Below are 21,854 nucleotides of genomic sequence, written 5' to 3'. Positions count from 1 at the left end.
CAGTGAGTGAATCACAAGGTTCCGGTGTCTCATCGTTCTGTGCTTGTAAACAAATACCACGTGACTGGGGACTACTGGCAAGCTTCATAATGAACGGTGAAATGAAGAATGCAATCTTCTTTATCTCCTAACATATTGCACAAATTGAATGCAGGTATTTACTTAAGTAGATACAAATATTCACATTTATAAAAAATAAAAAAAGTAGTTTCAATGATATTGACGGTATTGGAAAAACCATCTCTTGGCTCTGTCCAAATACCCCGGTATACCTCCGAAACCTATTGAATAATACATTCATAAATGGCAAAAAAGACAGTCAAAAAATAAATCATAAGGTTTTGAAGTGTAAGAAAGCTCAGGAAATATGTTTTTTTGAACACATATTTAACCCTTTTGTTTTTGTTGGCACAAAACTACCTCCATACTTCCATTCATTTGTATGGGTTACCTTCAGATGAGTCCCTTGACACCTGTATGGGTCGTAGAGCAAAACAGAGAACACCATCGGGTTCGTGAGAGTCTCCCCTTTCCACAGCGGGGTCATATCGGTCTGATTTTTGGGGTGTCTCATGGTCTGACAAACGCCGCCGTAGCTCGACCACTTTCCACCGCAGATGCGGAAGGACGACAGATTTCTCTAGCTTAAACGGACAGGTTTTGATGGGGATATCTGTATTATGTTACTTATATTAACACACAGTACCCGCAAAACACCAGTCTCAACGTCAACAGTGAAGAGGCGACTCTGGGATGCTGGCCTTCTAGGCAGAGTTCCTCTGTCCAGTGTCTGTGTTCTTTTGCCCATCTTAATCTTTTTTCATTTTATTGGCCAGTCTGAGATATGGATTTTCCTTTGCAACTCTGCCTAGAAGGCCAGCATCCCGGAGTCGCCTCTTCACTGTTGGCGTTGAGACTGGTGTTTTGCAGGTACCATTTAATTAAGATGCCATTTGAGGACTTGTGAGGCGTCTTTCTCAAACTAGACACTCCAATGTACTTGTCCTCTTGCTCAGTTGTGTCCCGGGGCCTCCCACTCCTCTTTCTATTCTGGTTAGAGCCAGTTTGTGCTGTTCTGTGACGGGAGTAGTACACAGCGTTGCACGAGATCTTCAGTTTCTTGGCAATTTCTCACATGGAATAGCCTTCATTTCTCAGAACAAGAATAGACTGACGAGTTTCAGAAGAAAGGTCTTTGTTTTTGGACATTTTGAGCCTGTAATCGAACCCACAAATGTTGATTCTCCAGATGCTCAACTAGTCTAAAAAAGGCCTTTAATCAGAACAACAGTTTTCAGCTGTGCTAACATAATTGCAAAAGGGTTTTCTAATGATCAATTAGCCTTTTAAAATGATAAACTTGGATTAGCTAACACAATGTGCCTTTGGGGTTGTTGCTGATAATGGGGTTGTTGCTGATAATGGGCCTCTGTACGCCTATGTAGCTATTCCATTCAAATCTGTCGTTTCCAGCTACAATAATAATTTACAACATTAACAATGTCTACTGTATTTCTGATAAATTTTGTTATTTTCATGGACAAAAAAAGTAGCTTTTCTTCCAAAAACATGGACATTTCTAAGTGACCCCAAACTGTTGAACTTGTGTGTGTGTGTTGGAATCTTTTTGTGAGAACTAAAGGCTATGCAATATGCCTTTCTATGTAAGGAATAATATACAATTGAAATGAGGTTGCGTGGTTGAGGAGCTATTGAAACGTAAATACTGTGATCATGCACTTTGTTGACGGTCCCTAACTAGTTACATTGAAGGTGTGCCAGGCTTTCTAAACATTGCCATGTGATTTATGAAACTCCGGTCCGAATTGGGGAAATAAGACCTGTGCAATGTAAACCTTTTTTTCCTTAATAAAGAGCCTAACCTGAGATGGGTAGCTCAAATCGTTCGCGAGCACTTGAAGTTTGAATGTCTGAATTTCTGTCAAATATTGAATCTCAAACCAAGGTGGAAGACCAAGGGAGTGGTTATATGTTGCCTATTGGTCAAGCAAGGGTGCAATTTCTTGAATAATTTGATTATAAATCATAAACAGCCGAACAAGTATTTTATTGACTGCTGCTGCTGGTTTACTTAGTTGATTGATGTTGATCAGTTTATTGCATGTGAGATTGATGTGGTTGCAATGTAATAGAGAATGGTAACAAATGTTGCGGTCTAGAATGATTGTTGCAATGTAACTCCCGACAAAACTTGTAGAACTATGGCGTGAGCATTGCTGTTGTTTAGATTGTATCGAGTTCCAGCCAACACCTTTATCGTGCATCCACACATTATCTATTCAAAGCTATTAGGGACTGTCTTCTATTTCAGGCAATATTGAATTGCCATTCATTTGTGATGATTTATCCATTGTTGCCTGGAAACATGGCCTTATTGTGTTAGGGATTCTCTTAAGAGCTTTATGGAAAACCCATTATGGATAACCCAACCTGTCTCATCATATACTTATGAACTCTAAAATCATTACCTGGTCAATTTGTGTCAATTCTGCACTGGTGCATTTTGTAACTTAGGCTACTTCTAACAATGCCTGGTTTATGAGATACTAGGCCTAAATAATATAACATATAAAGTTCTGATAATCTCTTTTTCAGATTATGACTCATATTTCAACGGATTTGTGTAGGGGTTTAAACTCATTCTGAATTATGGAAGTCCTGGATGAGTCATAGATAATGTATTCCAAAGTGCAGTGATCTAATTTAATTTCCCTGTGTGCTAAACGTTATCTAAGAGGACCCATGAGCCTCAACATGTAAAGTTAATAGGACCGTGACAAATTAAAGCTAAGAGTCTATTTTTTGGTGGGGAGAAATTAAGTTTTTACCATTTTCCATCCTTAGTTTTAGAGAAATTATTTGCCTTCTGTAAAATGTAAGAAGCATTGCCTTGTACCTTGTTATTCTGTTACCAAAAACCCACATATCGTAAAGATATTTAAAAATGTCTCTCCCTCATGAGGATGAAAGTTCAGAAGTAACAAGTGAAGGTAGACTTACCAATTAGTTGGTGTTTTTACTGATATCACGTTTGTTTATGAATTAGTAAGTGATTAAAACTCGTAATTCTGTTACCAAATCAGTAACAGAATTACAGAAAAATCTGTAACGAAATTACCGCAATTGAATTGGCTACAATGGGAACTCCTAGTAGTCACAAACCTCAGTTGGGTCACCTGCTACTGTTCTCCCTTCCACTGGCATACTGTTATGTTCAGCTGTTTTATTTCTGTTGGCTGGTGGTCAAAGCAAGACTGTGAAAATAAGTCTGGACAATCCTTCCCTCTTACTCTCTCTGCCGCTCCTCTCTCTCTCTCTCTCTCTCTCTCTCTCTCTCTCTCTCTCTCTCGTTAATGTCATCTCTCCCTGCTCTTACTGACAGCTACCATGACACCACCACCTACCCGCTTTCCATTTACTGTAACAAGCCAAATCTAATTTCATTTGTCACATGCACCAAATACAACAGGTGTAGACTTTACCGTGAAATGCTTACTTACGAGCCCTTTCCCAACAATGCAGAGTTAAAAAGTAAGAAATTAGCAACAAAAAAAAAGGAAATAGTAACATAATAAAATAATATACGAGGAGGACCCGTACCGAGTCAATGTGCAGGGATACGAGGTAATTGAGGTAATATGTACATGTAGATGGGGGTCAAAGTAACTAGGCAATCAGGATGGATCATAAACAGAGTAGCAGCGTGTGTGATTGTGTGTGGAGTCTATGCATTTGTGTGTGTGGCATCAGTGTGTGTGGTTGGAGGCCAGTGAGTGTGCATAGAACCGGGGCAAGAGAGTCCGTGCAAGTCAAAAGGGGGTCAATGCAAATAGTCAGGGTAGATATTTGATTAACTGTTCAGCCGTCTTGGGGGTAGAAGCTATTCAGGAGCCTTTTGGTCCCAGATTTGGTGCTCCGCTACCGCTTGCTGTGCGGTAGCAAAGAGAACAGTCTATGACTTAGGTGACTGGAGTCTTTGCCATCCAGGACCTGTTTATAGAGGTCCTGGATGGCAGGGAGCTCGGCCACAGTGATGTACTGGGCCGTACGCACTACCCTCTGTAGCGCTTACAGTCAGATGCCAAGCAGTTGCCATACTAAGCGGTGATGCAGCCAGTCAAGATGCTCTCAATGGTGCAGCTGTAGAACAGTGAAGAAGATCTTACAGCCCATGCCACATCTTTTCAGCATCCTGAGCAGTGGTGATTTTAGCATGGAAATGTTGGTGGGGCAAAAATAAAGTGGAATGCATGCCAGCAAAGCCACTAAACAATACATTAATTGCACTTTAACGGTGACAAACGGTGCCCACATAAAGTTGTCCCAACACCTTGCCACTGCTATACCTGGATTTCAGCGGAGCCTTGTCTGGCAGCGAAACCGTTAATTCAGCCTAATTTACTGCCTTTTAAAAAAACATAGCTTATATGGCTGACTTGCTCAAACAAATTTCTAATGACAATTGAGATATACAAACTATGGCATAAGGGGACGACAACTTGTTGTGTAATGTTTGTTCAATGGCCGATGAGCACCGTTTTATCCATAATTTCTCTTCATGTGAAAAGAATTTGCCAGTAGTTTGTCGACTTGATTTATGATGATGACTGCTAGCTAAGATTGTTAAAGTATTATGTTGACATGATCAGTCCAATCAAAGCTACTGTGGGGCGGCAGGTAGCCTAGTGAGCGTTGGGACAGTAAACGAGAGGTTGCTGGATCGAATCCCGGGCCGACAAGGTAAAATTCTGTCGTTCTGCCCAAACAAGGCAGTTAACCCACTGTTCCCCGGGCGCCGAAGACGTGGATGTTGATGTAAGGCAGCCCCCCGCACCTCTTTGATTCAGGGGGTTGGGTTAAATGCGGAAGACACATTTCAGTTGAAGGCATTCAGTTGTACAACTGACTAGGTATCCCCCTTTCCCCCTACATAAAACATAATTTGATGTCATTTTATCTGTGGCCAATGACCTTGAGCCTTCTTGGATGGGCACTTCTATGGCAGCAGCCGAAGGGCTAGAATTTTTTTATGTCTCTTCTTACACTTGGCAGTGACGTAAAGTCCCCATGAGTGACAGAACACTGAGCCAATCATGACGCAACACTCTGTATTTTCTGCTGCCTTGCCCCACCACCACAGAAAGCACTGAGCTAGACTGAAACTCCTGCATTTTGGAGCTGCCTTACTCAAGAAAACAAAAAAGAGACGTATTCATGCCAAAACAACATGCAAAAAGGGCAAGCCCCACCCCCCCCAAAAAATAAATATATATAGCAAAAAATGTGGGGCTCAAAACAGGTGGGGCTCTGAATGATGGGTCGCCACTGCTCCTGAGGGGGAAGAGGCATTTTCGTGCCCTCTTCACGACTGTGTTGGTGATTTGGACACTGAGGAACTTGAAGCGTTCGACCTGCTCCACTACAGCCCTGCCGACGTGAATAGGGGCTGCTCGGCCCTCCGTTTCCTGTAGTGCACGATCAGCTCCTTTGTCTTGCTGATGTTGAGGGAGAGGTTGTTGTCCTGGCACTACACCGCCAGGTCTCTGACCTCCCTATAGGTTGTCTCATCGTCGTCGGTGATCAGTCCTACCACCGTAGTGTCGTCGGCAAACTTAATGACGGCGTTGGAGTCGCGCGCGGCCAAGCAGTCTTGGGTGAAGGAGGGGACTAAATGATTCCATATGTGGTTCAACATGATTCCATATGTGTTATTTCATAGTTTTGACGTCTTCACTATAATTCTACAATGTAGAAAATAGTAAAAAAATAAACACCCTGCAATGAGTAGGTGTGTCCAAACTTTTGACTGGTACAGTACATGGATACAATAAATACAACAGAGTAGCTCTACATGTAATAACATGAATATAAACAGAGCAAATGAATGGAATACAGTATTGACAGCAATAGCACAACATTGATAGTGATAAATAGAACAAAGGACTGTATGACTATAAAAAACATGTAATAACGTACAGGGACAAATTACCACTAACGGTAGTAAATACACACTCGATCACCGCCGCACACTTTTACCCACGCACTTCATTAACATACTGCTGTACATCCACCTCTGGTCTGCGCTGGAAGGCAACAGCCATCGGCAAATGTGTCCTATTTTGTAAGGATGCAACGGCACGCATCAGGCCTGCCTAGCCAGTGCAGGACCAGCTAGATGTCCTTAGCCAATCAGAGGGTGCATGGTCAGTTCAGAGTGTGGGGCAAGCGGGCACCAGCTGATTGGCTGAGACCCATGGGCTGTGCGCTGATCGATATCTCCTCACATGAGGGGTAGACTCTGCAGAGCCAGCCAAACACAAACCGATGTGCACATAAACAAGTCGAAATGTGAAATAGTGTCTACAATGAGTGTTTTTTTTTATTAACTTTGATTAGCAGATGGTGCCGTAGGACTTCTGTCAAGGACCCTCGTCCAACTACGTCAACATTTGTAATTGGCTGATTTATAGAATTTGTTAATGGACGTCCAGCTGGTGGTGTTAGCAATAGCATAGGGCTATCTTATGGGGGCAAAAGCTTGTTCTATCACGTGCAACTATGTCAAAGATTTTATTTAGTAGATGAGGATTTAGACTCAACAATTCAAACTGTTTCTAATATTGTATGGCCCCTCAATCACCAATGTCTAGATTTGTGACTACGGATAACTTCATAGCTGTCTCTTGAAATTGTGGTCTATAGGTAAATCATAGGGATGTGTGTGTGTTTGTCAGGCTTGCTCACGTAACTAAACCCATATGGTTGGTTTTAAGTTACTCTGCTGGTGGCAAGAAACCTTAATGTACATATCATGACAGCATGTGTGTGGTGCTTTTACCTCTGCAATTTCACAGACGACAAAGTAACCTAAACATATTAAGGAGTTGTAACAGCCTATTTGAATGTTTGTGACTTGACTTTTCAATGTGACTACACTCTAACTACACTCTTTCCCTAGGCCCAGAAGCCTCCAAGCCTAGTATTCATTGAGTGTATTGGTGCATGGATATCTCTGCACTGAAGCTTAACCATGACCAGTGTCCTCCCCTGTCCTCTTTGAAGTCGAGGAGGCCAAGACAGGATAAGATTATGAGAGAGAGGGAGGAAAGGGAGTCTTGGGATTTTGAAGGTGGCCTGCTGTGTTTTACACACCCACAGGCGCTCTCAGCTGTCACCGCCACTCAATTTAACGGGGTGGCACAGCTGACAATGAGAAATGAAAAACCCAGATATAGATACCAGACAGAAAAGAGAGAGCAGCTTGGAAGCTTTGGTTGTGGCTGGCAAGTAGGCTATAGGTAGCAGGATTGGGGTCAATTCCATTTTCAAGTCAAAGTCCAAAACTCCTCAAAACAATGTAAATTCACTTCCTAATTGACTGAGTAGAAAACTGAATTGACCCCAACCCTGTTGGACGTGTACTCGGAACATGCACTGACCAGCTGGCAAGTGTTTTCACTAACATTTTCAACCTATCCCTGACCCGGTCTGTAATACCAACTTGTTTCAAGCAGACTACCATAGTCCCCGTGCCCAAGAACACCAAGGTAACCTGCCGAAATTACTATTGCCCCGTAGCACTCGCAAATATAGCCATGAAATATTTTGAAAGGTTGGTCATGGCTTACATCAACACCATCATCCCAGCCACCCTGGACCCACTCTAATTCAAATCCCGCTCCAACTGATGACAAAATCTCTATTGCACTCCACACTGCCCTCACCCACATGGACAAAAGGAATACCGACGTAAGAATGCTGTTCATTGACTACAGCTTGACTACAGCTCAGTGTTAAACACCATAGCGCCCTCCAAGCTCAGGACCCTGGGACTGAACACCTCCCTCTGCAACTGGATCATGGACTTCATGACAGGCCACCCCTAGTCGGTGAGGGTAGGCAACAACACATCCGCTATGCTGACCATCAACACGGGGGCCCCACAGGAGTGTGTGCTTAGGCCCCTCCTGTAGTCTGTTTACCCACGACTGTGTGGCCTCTCACGAATCCAAAACCATCAAGTTTGCTGACGGTGGTAGGACTGATCACTGACGATGATGAGGCAGCCTATACGGAGGAGGTCAGAGACCTGGCAGTGTGGTGCTAGAACAACAACCTCTCCCTCAACGTCAGCAAGACAAAAGAGCTGATCGTGGACTACAGGAACGGGAAGGGTGTGCTCGTCCTTCCAACTACATTGATGGGGCTGCAAGTTCCTCGCTAATCACATCACTAAGGAATTAACATGGTCCACACTCAACACTATCTTCCCCCTCAGGAGGCTAAAAAGATCCTCTAAAAGTTATACAGCTGCAATATTGAGAGCATCTTGACTGGCTGCGTCACCGCTTGGTACGGCAACTGCAAAGCACCCGACCGCAAGGCGCTACCGAGGGTGGTGAGTACGGCCCAGTACATCACTGGGGCCGAGCTCCCTGCCATCTATACTAGGCGGTTTCCAGAGCAAGGCCCCCCAAAAAACTGACTCCAGCCACCTAAGCCAAAGACTGTTCTCTCTGCTACCACACGGCAAGCGGTACCAGGGCACCAAGTTTGGAACCAACAGGACCCTGAACAGCTTCTACCCCCAAGGCATAAGACTGCTAAACAAGGCTGCAAAATAGCTAATCAAATGGCCACTCGGACTACCTTATTGACCGTTTCTTTTACTAACTCTATATACACCACGCTGGACTCTACCCACACACATACGTAAGGTGTCCGCATGCTTCCCAGCTGAAACAGTTCGGAAAATGGCGTATTTATATTATGTTTTTTGTTGTTCGTTTTGGACTTCGGCAAGGGTATTTTTCCGGGAGTTCGGGCACAATTTTTTTTTTTTCTAGAGGCAAGCCCGAAGTCGGTAGCCGAAGTCTACGCCCCCTCCTCGGCGATTGGTCAACAGTAGAGATTCTACAATGAAGTGCCTGTTGTCATTCAACAAGAGACGACTCGTTCTCATGCACATTCTTTCACTTGAGAAATACTGCACCAAACATCCTAGTCAGCTGCAAAATTGCGCAACTAAGATCTCGACAAAAAAAAAACGCTAGAATTAATGACAGCTTTCTTGAGTTATCTTCAATTAATCCTGACTATTTTTATACTGGCTACTGCGTTTCAAAATGGACAAACAGTACTATTGCTGCTTTTTTCAAGCGAAGGTCTTTTAAGGGAGTATGCGAGCACACTCATTCGGTTTGGCGCCAGCTGAACTAAAGCATGCTGATGCCTTTACACTGACATCCCAACACACACATACAGTTGAAGTCGGAAGTTTACATACACCTTAGCCAAATATATTTAAACTCAGTTTTTCACAATTCCTGACATTTAATCCTAGTAAAAATTCCCTGTTTTAGGTCAGTTAGGATCACCACTTTATTTTAAGAATGTGAAATGTCAGAATAATAGTAGTGATTTATTTCAGCTTTTATTTCTTTAATCACATTCCCAGTGGGTCAGAAGTTTACATACCCTTAATTAGTATTTGGTAGCATTGCCTTGAAATTGTTTAACTTGGGTCAAACATTTTGGGTAGCCTCCCACAAGCTTTTGAATTTTGGCCCATTCCTCCTGACAGAACTGGTGTAACTGAGTCAGGTTTGTAGGCCTCCTTGCTCTCACACGCTTTTTCAGTTCTGCCCACACATTTTCTATAGGATTGAGGTCAGGGCTTTGTGGTGGCCACTCCAATACCTTGACTTTGATGTCATTAAGCCATTTTGCCACAACTTTGGAAGTATGCTTGGGGTCATTGTCCATTTGGAAGACCCATTTGTGACCAAGCTTTAACTTCCTGACTGATGTCTTGAGATGTTGCTTCAATATATCCACATAATTTCCTTTGCTCATGATGCCATCTATTTTGTGAAGTGCACTAGTCCCTCCTGCTGCAAAGCACCCCCACAACATGATGCTGCCACCCCCGTGCTTCACGATGGGGATGGTGTTCTTGTTGCCATCCTGTACCTGTCCCGCAGGTGTGATGTTCGGATGTACCGATCCTGTGCAGGTGTTACACGTGGTCTGCCATTGCGAGGACGATCAGCTGTCCGTCCTGTCTCCTTGTCTTAGGCGTCTCACAGTACGGACATTGCAATTTATTGCCCTGGCCACATCTGCAGTCCTCATGCCTCCTTGCAGCATGCCTAAGGAACGTTCATGCAGATGCGCAGGGACCCTGAGCATCTTTCTTTTGGTGTTCTTCAGAGTCAGTAGAAAGGGTTCTTTAGTGTCCTTAGTTTTCATAATTGTGACCTTAATTGCCTACCGTCTGTAAGCTGTTAGTGTCTTAATGACCGTTCCACAGGTGCATGGTCATTAATTGTTTATGGTTCATTGAACAAGCATGGGAAACGGTGTTTAAACCCTTTACAATGAAGATCTGTAAAGTTATTTGGATTTTTACGAATTACCTTTGAAAGACAGGGTCCTGAAAAAGGGACATTTCTCTTTTTGCTGAGTTTACTACCTCGTACCTCTGCACATCGACTCGGTACTGGTACTCCCTGTATATAGCCATATTTTTTTTATTCGTTATTCACTGTGTATTTATTCCTCATATCCCTATTTACATTTAAATGTAATATTTTTTTATTACAAAGTTAACCCCTTTTACCTCCTCTTTCAATCCACAGGAGGACTGCCCCTGGCAGCCTTTAACTTGGGCAAAATCAAGCCCTATCAGAGGGGCTTTTTCTGTAACGATGACAGCATCAGCTACCCCTTCCACCAGAGTACAGTCACCTCCAATGTGCTCTACACGGCGGGCTTCGCTCTGCCCATTTGCTGTGTAAGTAACAATAGTAGAATTGACAAACCAAGATATTTCTTAGATTTTAACTGACCAAACATTGAACAGCAGCGTACATAATTACCAATGCATCTCTGTCACTGTTAGTACTACACAATGACTAACAAACAGGCAGTTGTTCTATCTCAGTAAAAAGTGAAGATGTTAAACCCCTGGCCATGATGCGTATCATATCAGTAAGGCCTCAACATTAGGGAGGAAGTCCACTGAGCTTAGGTGTCCGAACCAAAGGGTTAAGTTCAACAAGGTCATACCCAGTAAGCAAAACTAGTTGTCATACTTCAACCAGCTTTGCCAACTGTGTCAGGGTTATTAACTCAAAAGAGGATGTCCAGTCCACAAAGAGTTCCCCTTCCCGTGTCCTCATTTCATTTCACATATCCTGATTTCCACATGTCATTTCAGTCACCTGAGAAGCTTTTACAACACGAGCTACAGAGAAGTTTTCATCAACATTAGGCCTTTAGAGTCCAACGGATCAGCGAGGAAGTCCTGGTGTTTGCAGGCGACTCACAGGAAGGGTGTTCTGGGGTTGAATATCAAAGAGCATGTAAGGGCACTTAAGATGAATGCACTCCCTGTAAGTCGCTCTGGATAAGAGCATCTGCTAAATGACTGAAATGTAAAAAGAGATTAGAGGACCTGAGAGAAACCAGCAAACCCCTGTGGTCAAGCTGTTTATTTTGTTACCCTGTTAACTAGGCCATTCAAACGTGATTTAAAGTTTAACTAGCAACGCGCATGCCTCGCCTACCTCAGGATCTGTCTATTTCAGCCATCTATTTCCTGTGTTTGAGGGGTGCAAAATCCACTTGTCACTTCAATCTCGCTGGCTTGATTTTACTCCTGCGACGCTTTCATACCCTTGCTTGTGCCTATCAATTTTTCCCGTTAACGTTACGACTGCGGAAGTGTTTGTAATGACCTGTCAAATGGTCTTAATGGAATACGCTGAAGCTTAGTCTGGGATTTAACGCACCGCCTCGACAGTTACATCACAGGAAAGAGAAGAAAAATGACTTTATTTTGATGGGTGTTCCTTTTTTGTGGAATTGAAAAAAGTTCTAATTTAATGGATGAAATGTTTACAAATTACATGTGCTGAAATGAAAGAATGGTTCAGAAAATTAACACTCAGATTGTAGTGAACATTATGTCTGAACTCACAAACAACGTAGAGTAAGTTTAGATGGGTGTAATCTAAAGCATGTGATAAAAAAAAAGTAATCCGAGATTATCCTGTTATTGACACACTTGTTGAATTATGCAAGAGAACGAGGCAGTGTAGAAGGCGCAGGGGAGTGCAGGTGGGGTGGCAAGTGGTTGGAAGGTTGCAGCCCTGTTAAACCCCCTTATGTTAATTAATGAATATATGCATATACACCCAGTGTTTTTATGCAAATGAGGCACATATAATTGTATTTATTTTAACACAAAATATTTAAAATACTTCATACAATAAGAAAATGTGATGTTTTACAAAAAAAAACTAAACTGTCCATGCAGTAAATATCTGATGGATAATTTTTTTTTTTTTATTAAGTTTGGAGTATCTTCATCCATTGTCCAACTGTTGCATTTATTATAATTGTTTTGAAAACCTTTGGCAATTTCGATGACTGTTGCTAGTTTAAGGTCATGTCCATGTAAAAGGACCCATGAGCACCAACGTGAAGTTCATATGAGCATGTCAAACGAAAGAAAAGAGTCTAAGTATTCATCAATCTACACACAATACCTCATAATGACAAAGCAAAAACTAATATTTGCTAATTTAATAAAACTTTTTTTTTATTACATATTAAGACCCTTTACATAGTACTTTGTTGAAGCGATTACAGCCTCGTCATCTTGGGTATGACACTACAAGCTTGGCACACCTGTATTTGGAGAGTTTCTCCCATTTCTTCTCTGCAGATCCTGTCAAGCTCTGTCAGGTTGGATGGGGAGCGTCACTGCACAGCTATTTTCCAGTCTCTCCAGAGATGTTCGATCGGGTTCTGGCTGGACATTCAGAGACTTGTCCCAAAGCCACTCCTCCGTTGTCTTGGCAGTGTGCTTAGGGTTGTTGTCCTGTTGGAAGGTGAACCTTTATCCCAGTCTGAGGTCCTGAGCACTCTGGAGCAGGATTTCATCAAGGATCTCTCTATACTTTGCTCCGTTCATCTTTCCCTCGATCCTGACTAGTCTCCCAGTCCCTGCCACAGAAAAACATACCCACAGCTTGATGCTGCCACCACCATGCTTCACCGTAGGGATGGTGCCAGTTTTCCTACAGACATGACGCTTGGCATTCAGGCCAAAATTGTCAATCTTGGTTTCATAAGACCATAGAATCTTGTTTCTCATGGTCTTAGAGACTTTAGGTGCCTTTTGGCAAACTCCAAGCGGGCTGTCATGTGCCTTTTACTGAGGAGTGGCTTTCGTCTGGCCACTCTACCATAAAGGCCTAATTGGTGGAGTGCAGCAGAGATGGGAGAACCTTCCAGAAAGACAACCATCTCCACAGAGGAACTCTGGAGCTCTGTCAGTGTGACCATCGGGTTCTTGGTCACCTCCCTGACCAAGGCCCTTCTCCCCCGATTGCTCAGTTTGGCCAGGCGGCCAGCTCTAGGAAGAGTATTGGTGGTTCCAAACTTCTTCCATTTAAGAATGATGGAGGCCACTGTGTTCTTGGGGACCTTCAATGCTACAGAAATGTTTTGGTACCCTTCCCCAGATCTGTGCCTCAACACAATACTGTCTCGGAGCTCTATGGACAATTCCTTCGACCTCATGGCTTTTTGCTCTGACATGCACTGTCAACTGTGGGACGGACCTTATGTGTGTGTGCTTTTACAAATAATGTCCAATTAATTGAATTGACCACAGGTGGACTCCAATCAAGTTGTAGAAACATCTCAAGGATGATCAATGGAAACAGGATGCACCTGAGCTCAATAGCAAGGTGCCGCATAGAAAAGGGTCTGAATACTTATGTCAAAGTGTTTTTGTTTTTACATTTTGCAAACATTTCTAAAAATGTTTGCAAACCTGTTTTTAGCTTTGTCATTATGGGATATTATATGTAGATTTGCTGAGGCAATTGTTTTATTTAATCCATTTTAGAACAAGGCTGTAACGTAACAAAATGCGGAAAAAGTCAAGGGGTCTGAATACTTTCCGAAGGCACTGAATATTTTACAACCATTTTCCATTGTACAAATTTGGAATAAGCAAAGGCTTTGCTTTTTGGTCAAACAGATGGAAAAAGGGTCTTAGAGAACATGTAAAACACAATGTTGAAGACCCCTGCCAACTAATATCAACACTTATATTTAGTTTCGGATACATTTTTCTGCCTTCTGTGAGTTTATGAAACATTGCCTTATGTGCTTTGAAATTCCGTTATCAAAAAACAACAACATATATATTTAAGATATTTTCTATTATCTCTCCATCATTAGGAGGGAAAGTTCACAGAGGTAACGAGTTAAGGTAGAACTATCAACTAGTGATGCACCGATATGACATTTTTTACCGATATCTGATATTTTCCTTGCCAAAAAAAACTACTGATATTTACATATTTTTGGCCTTTTGAAGCATTCTAGTACAGTTAAATAGTTAACACACACACACACACAGCGGCCTAAGGCACTGCATCTCAGTGCAAGAGGCGTCACCACAGTCCCTGGTTCGATGCTGTATCACATCCAGCCGTGATTGGGAGTCCCATAGGGCGGTGCACAATTGGCCCAGCGTCGTCCGGGTTTGGCCGCGGTAGGCCTTCATTGTAAATAAAAATGTGTTCTTAACTGACATGCCTAGTTAAAGGTTACACGCACACCACACTGACCAAAAAGTGATTTTGTTGGCCTTTACGTATGTCCCCATTACCAGTAAAACATAATCAAAACCTTTTTCTTCCACTTACTTACTGTGCTGTTTCTGTTAATTTGTTCAGTCGTTTCATTCTCAACCAGGATTTCATCATACATGTCAAGCAGTGAAGTTTCAGCTCTGTCTGTCTGTGGCACCTCTTCCTCGGTGCGCACTGTCACTGTATCCGTTTCCATCTTGTCCAGCTGTGTATGTAACATTTCACGTAAACCCTGTTTCTTTTCTGCATCGAAGTAGCGGTCCTCGTACATAGGGTCGAGCATGGTGGCGACACAGTAAAGAGAGAATGCCACCGAATCGCTTGTTCACAGCCTTTGTCGGCAGTTTTGTTGAGCAAGTGTTTCAATGCCATGAGAGGGTATCACGTCTGCTGCAGGCGCAGTTGATGAGCTTATTTCTTGAGTCAGTTGTTAGAATGGAGCTAGGAGTGTGTTCATGTTTCAAATATGTTCTCAAATGCCATTGAAATGGCAGCAACGGTATGACAACCAGTACATTCATGAGCATGCAAAAAAACTTTCCTCAGTACGAAATCCTTGACGACCCACTGTGCTGTCAGGCTCCGCATGATATCGCTGGTCGAAATGTCAGTCGTGAAGCTAATAGCAGTGACAATATTACTGTGTAACTCCGGTAGGGCAACATCTGAAAAATAGCGCACTTGGTAGTGTGTACCGGTGCTCGACTAGTCGGCGAAAGCCAACATCGCCCACGACAGAGAACAGTTGATTGTCAAGGGCATTGAATTCCATTATCTTGGCGTTAATGGATTTCACCTTTGAATTGTCTCGCTGAAATGTTCTTACTCTTTCAAATGACTGCTTGACTTGTTGACTGCTCGATCCACACAGCAGACATTGTGTGCTAGGTTAGGAATGCTGTGTTGCACATGTAGCGCTACATTTTACATGGCGTCATTACGTCATGTACCTACGTTATATAGGTATGCACTTCAGCTTTGACATCGGTTTTGCACATCGGCGTTAAACTAGACATCGGGCCGATGTTGGTATTTTTAGCTAATATTGGCCGATTCCGATATGCTCACCGATATATCGTGCATCCCTGCCAACAACTAGTTTAGTGTTTTTACTCATATTTATTTGGTTTATAAATTATTAAGTGATTAAAACTAAAAACATTTACCAAATCGGTAATGGAATTTCCGAGGAATCCGTAACATGTCTGCAATTTGATAAGCTACAATGACAAATCATAGTAGTCACAAACCACAGTTGGATTTACAAGTTTGGACAGCACAGTGGAGTTTGTTACACTAGAGCACACTAGGGTTGAGTACTGAACTGTACAGTATTGAACTATACTCTAATTTAGTCTACTGTACTGAGCTCATAATTTACTCTACTGTTCTGTGCTGTGCTCTACTGTGCTGTACTTTGATGGCCCCTACTTGGGAAACAAAGACATCTATGATTGGTTCAAATCTGGTCTTGTTTGGGGGCAGAGCTCATTAAAATAATAGCCAGTGTGTAGAATAATACCCAAATATGCAAAGGAGGATATTGCATATTTATACCTTTTTGTGTACCTATTTAGGATACATCACCATATCCATAATTATACATTTATGTGTACTACAGATTAGGGACCGATGATGAAATTCCGTTACCGCATTTCCGTTACCGGGTATAAATCCAGTTCACTTACTGTAGTTCAATAACCAAAATAGATTTTTTTTCAAAGTCAATTTGTCATGTCATCATTGAAACCCTATTCTTTCTGCAGACATCGTTAAATCTTATTTTGGAGTAGATACAGCATTTAAGAGTTTTTGGAAACATGGGAGATTTTACCAAAATTCTGTTACCAAACTTTGCATCTGCACAGTTCTTCCAGTAAATGTGTTTTTGTGAAATGTTCAGTGTAAATTGTTAACAGTAGTCTTTGTGCATAGAGTTTTTCTATGGTTTGTTAAACTTTGAAATCAATGTTTTTTTGTTTGGCATACATTTTAAGTGAAAAATCTGAGTCTCAGCGCAATTCCATTATTGTGGAATTTTCCTTAACCACTTTTTCCAACTTTGGCAATAGCAAACATAATTGATCCTAAGGTTTATCTGCTAACACAGAAATTAGATTTAGAAGAATTTCAACATGTTTGTTATTGAGCGTTGGATGTAGAGATGTTATTAAAACTTGAGGATCCTGTTGATAGGCTTTGGAACAAACACTGTCTACTTTCTCTGTCCAAAAATAACTGGAACACTTTCCTGGAACACTCTGATTTCAGGATGTTTATATATATAAACACACACACACAACTATGTCTCACTATACTTGTGACGACTTTTTGAGGACCAACAATTGATTCCCGTTCAAAATCCTATTTTCCATTACCCTAACTCCTAAAAGGCTATTTAATAGCCTTTTTACAATTGAGGACCGGCAAAATGCCCTGACTTCTCTGAATTTTTGTTGGTTTTCTATGCTTGTGAGAACATCTGGTACTCACAGGTATAGTAAAAAGTGTACACACACTCTAGACTTTTTTTTGCCATTACCTATACTTAATCTGTCATAATCTACTGGAGTCCCATACATAAGTTTCACTGCTTCTATCTCCACTCCAGTCCCCTGGACAAGACTATTTATGGTTTACACTGATTTATTTATATATATACACATCACGTGGCAACATTTTTCAAACTGTGGTGCTTCACAATGCAGCTTTCGCTCTAAGGAACAGTGGGTCTGTAAAGCGAGAGTGAATCTGTCACGTGACTCTGTGTTGGACCAGTTTCTCCTCTCAGTCCTTGACAGCCAGACTGTTCTGGGGTCCTTTGTGATGACAACAGCATGATCGGACTATGATAACATCCAGAAATACAACCTCTTAGATCAGTCGTGGAGAGTATTTGCATACCAATGTGAATTAACTTCAACTATTTTGGGGGGCTTTCTACATGTCCAGTTCCTACTTTCTTTGGGTCAATGTGTGTTGTAGAGCTAGCAGTGTGGGATTTTACGGTTTTGTGTTTATTACTAACTACTAAAACATTTTCTTAATTGACTTACCTGTATATATAAAGGTGAAATAAAAACTTCTTCCACAGCACGTTTGAAGCAAATACAGTTTCCCTACTGTATGTAGTGTGAAACTCTATTGTAAAGTTTGTTATGTAACTAACATTGAAACCAGGTGAATCTTCCTCAGTTACAGCATTCCTCTGAGTTACTTGGGCGATTCATCGCCAGCGGAGCGGAAAATCTTTTTGTATCTCAGATTGTTCTGTCAATTCTCACATAGGAACTTCATTGGGAGGAATGTTTGACATGCTTTTTAAACATTTATATCACAACATGTTTTGATAAAATCATGATGAAAGTGGGGAAAATCATGATGAAAGTGGCCATAATAGGCCCTTTTTTTTGTTGTTGACCTATACATGCCTCCTGTAAGACACTATGATCTGTGAACCCTACATGATACAGACAACATCTTGGTGTCATTATACACCTTATCGTGTGCGTCAACTTATGGAGTATGTCTTGATTCTGAAATGCCAATTCTAACATTTAATTTATTCAACATTAAAACATTTTAAATATCTCGAATACTATTTTTGATTTTGCTTATGTTTAGACATATTGTTTGAAACAATATACTCTTCAAACACATCACATTTCCAGAGTGGGCTCTCTGGTACTTTTAATGATATGACCCATTTTATACATAGAAATTGACGTTATAGGTCATTAACCAATCACAGCCCTCCTTTAGGATTGCACATTCTGCAAATCACAAGCAGAGGGAGCGCCCGTTTAAATCCATTTAACATTCACGGTGTTGGTGGTGCTCCTAAAATGTATCAGAACTTCAGAATTAGCAGAGAGCCCCCTCTGGAAATGTTATGCACTTGTAGAGTATATTGTTCCAAACAAGATATCTTAAAATGAACAAAGCCAAAAAGGGTAATTTTGAGATTTTCATATGAATATTTTTTTTATGTTGAAATATGTGTATTTCAGAATCTAGAAGTACTCTATAGGGCACACTATAAGGAGTATAATGACACCAATATATTGTCTGTATCTTGTACGATTCACAGATCCTAAGTTATTTTTTATAGGAGGCATGTATAGGTCTAAAAAGGTCTCAAACGGATGATTTAAAAAAAAATGGTTTGTGATAAATGTAGAAAGGCAGGTCAAACATCCTTCCTCCTAATGATTCCACTTCCAAAAGGATGACCTGCTGTGCCCTTAAATGAACCCAGAGAGGGAGATGAAGAGAGAACAAGCACTATTGGGAGTTGTTGTGGAATGGTCAACTACTTGTCATATTGCGTGTCCAGTCCACTGCACTCAAGCACGAAACGGCTGTGAAAGTTGAGGCTGTGAATCAGTGCAGAGGAATAATTTGGGCGTTTGTTTGTTCTTCCATTAACACCATCTCTTTACCATGGGAGTGAGTAGGGGCTGTTGCCATGACAACTCTCTAACCACAATGTTTTAAACTTTTCATTCCTTATGTTCCTGACAGCCTGCGATGTTTAAATATCTACTTGGATATGTGTTGACTTTCCTCTCTGAATGTTCTCTTCCTGTCAGTCTTAAGGCGTCAGCATGCTTCAGTTTGGCTGGAGCCTAGCCGAACCGAACGAGAGTGCTCGCATACTCAGAATTAATCTAACTCAAGAAATCTGTCATTAATTGACATTTATGCCGAAGAGATATTAGATATTTATGTAATTTAGCAGACGATTTTATCCAGTGCAACTTACAGTAGTGAGTGCATACATTTTCCCATACTAATCCCCCATGCGAATCGAACCCACAACCCTGGCGACGCAATCGCCTTGCTCTACCAACTGAACCCATCTAACCAAGATGTTTGGTGCAGTATTCTTCATTTTAAAAGAATGTGCATAAAAATGAGTCATGCCTCGTTGAATGACAGACTTTCTTGAAGAATCCCTACTGTTGACCAATCGCTGATGAAGGGGGCGTATACTTCGGCTCCAAAAAATAATAATAATAAAAACTCACTGAAGTCCAAAACGAACAAAAACGTCACAAAATGTTGCCATAATATATGCAAAAACTCTACCGAACTGTTTCGGCTGGGAAGCATGCGGACGCCTTTAGACAGGCGTGCACTGTGCATTGACTTTATATGGAGGCTGTTTAGAGCCTACTCTCCTAACCGATTTCTCTTGTTCTGTTTTCTCTAATTTTGCTTTTTTGCTAGCTGGACTCCCATTCGCAATACTCACACCGCTACACAATCCCTTCAAGCGTGGATTTTTCTGTAACGATGATTCAATCAAGTACCCTCTTAAAGAAGACACCATATCCTATCAGTTGTTAGGTGGCGTTATGATACCCATCATAGTGCTCACTGTAAGTGCACCTGTTTTTATGTTCACTAGATAACTTATCTTTCTCTTCCTTTCCCAGTCTTAGCGCTTGTCATTAATTTATGCTATACATACATCACTGTAGCAATGATGTGTATATAGTTTAACTTCTTGGCTTCATTAATCACATTCTCACACTGTCTGTGTGAAAATAAATAAATGGAGCACCATGCTCCTCCTTGCAAAAGCAAGCAAACAAATAAACTGATTTGTAAATTGAACTGCATATTTTAGAGATGCTCAAAGTGTCACTTCAGAACTGAAAAAGCAAACAAATCCCCAACTCTTGCTAGTTGCTTCTCTATGTACCCTTAGATCACAAACGTATCAGACCATGGCAGTTGACCGTTAAAGTCCCCGTAACAAAGACCTCTCCATAAGTCTACTCAGTCTCTGTCTGAACGATACAATAGGAATGGCCAGACTGTCCCTCCCTCTGCCTTCCCGAGATATCGCTTGACTCTGGGCCAGTGTTCTGACTGTGTAACATGCTGAGCACACTGCCCGCGCGAGCTTTGCAAAATACATTTACACATGTTATTCAATCATTTCATCCAAACTGCTCGCGAGCGTATGCGTAGCCAGGCGCTAAAAGAGAACTTGGTTTTATAAGTCCCGCCTCTCCCGTCTCCTCATTGGTTTTTAGGAGCATATACCCACGTGGGTGATTGAAAGATGAACTGAGGTCCACACTCCAGTCAAAGTTGGTTGCCAACCGCCATATAAAGTCCACGGAAGAAGACTGGAAGATAAATAATTAGAAACTAACTAGGTTTCCCCTTTTTTTATCTGTGGATTAATTGTTGGCAGTAAAAATATTCTACAAAGATCCAGGAAAAAGGACCTTGTGCATTTCAGGTAAAATAACAACCAAATGTTTATATCCCAGGACAAATTAGGTAGCAACAGTAAACTAGTTAGCTAAATGTCCATGAATGTTTCATGTGTTTCGACCTGTCCCCAAATTAATATAGTTGGTTCAGAATTAGTTTTTATATTTCAACCTGCTTGTCCTGATTTGCGTTTGGTGTGAACGGACAAAATCAAAATCTAGTCAGCATGTTAGTACATTTCCAAGAGAGTTTCTCGATATTAAACTCAAAGCACAGAGGCCTGTATTCACAAAGCATCTCAGAGTAGGAGTGCTGATCTAGGATCAAGTCCCTCCTGTCATCATGGTCTAAAACAGTGGTTCCCAAACTGGGGGGAGTGCCCCTTACGGGGGGCACGAGGGGTCGGCATGGGTGGCGCACATCCGGCAGGGGTGACCTCCACATCCAGCTTCTTCACCTGCGGGATCTTCAGAGGGGGGGCAGAGTGCAGATTAGTATTTCTGTCTGTAATAAAGCCCTTTTGAGGCTTTGCTGGTGACACTGTCAGTGATTTATTTTGAATTCAAGGCGCACTTAACCAGCGTTCTGCAGCGATACGCCATCCCATCTGGTTTGTGCTTAGTGGGACTATAATTTGTTTTTCAACAGGACAATAACCCAAAACATACCTCCAGGCTGTGTAAGGGCTATTTGACTAAGAAGGAGAGTGATGGAGTGCTTCATCAGATGACCTGGCCTCCACAATCACCTGACCTCAACCCAATTGAGATGGTTTGGGATGAGTTGGACCGCAGAGTGAAGGAAAATCAGCCAACAAGTGCTCAGCATATGTGGGAACTCCTTCAAGACTGTTGGAAAAGCATTCCTCATGAAGCTGGTTGAGAGAATGCCAAGAGTGTTTAAAGCTGTGTTAGAATATAT

At 41.8% G+C, this 21,854-nt stretch overlaps 1 protein-coding gene across 2 annotated transcripts in view; it reads left to right on the top strand.

Moving 5' to 3' along the window:
* Window positions 1–21,854, top strand: part of LOC106561845 (phospholipid phosphatase 1) — a 36,056-nt gene that overhangs the window by 3,547 nt on the left and 10,655 nt on the right. Inside the window, exon 2 of one of the 2 annotated variants that reach the window (XM_014126113.2) lies at window positions 10,662–10,816. In XM_014126113.2, the coding sequence (XP_013981588.1) occupies window positions 10,662–10,816 (155 nt within the window). Of the gene's footprint in view, window positions 1–10,661; window positions 10,817–19,931; window positions 20,084–21,854 lie in introns of both variants that reach the window. The other variant, XM_014126118.2, reaches the window with a different exon arrangement.

This window comes from Salmo salar, chromosome ssa01 (assembly GCF_905237065.1).
Source record: "Salmo salar chromosome ssa01, Ssal_v3.1, whole genome shotgun sequence".
Classification (NCBI taxonomy): Eukaryota; Metazoa; Chordata; class Actinopteri; order Salmoniformes; family Salmonidae; genus Salmo; species Salmo salar.
The sequence above is the reverse complement of the archived record's forward strand: the minus strand, read 5'-3'. Positions and strand labels throughout refer to the sequence as shown.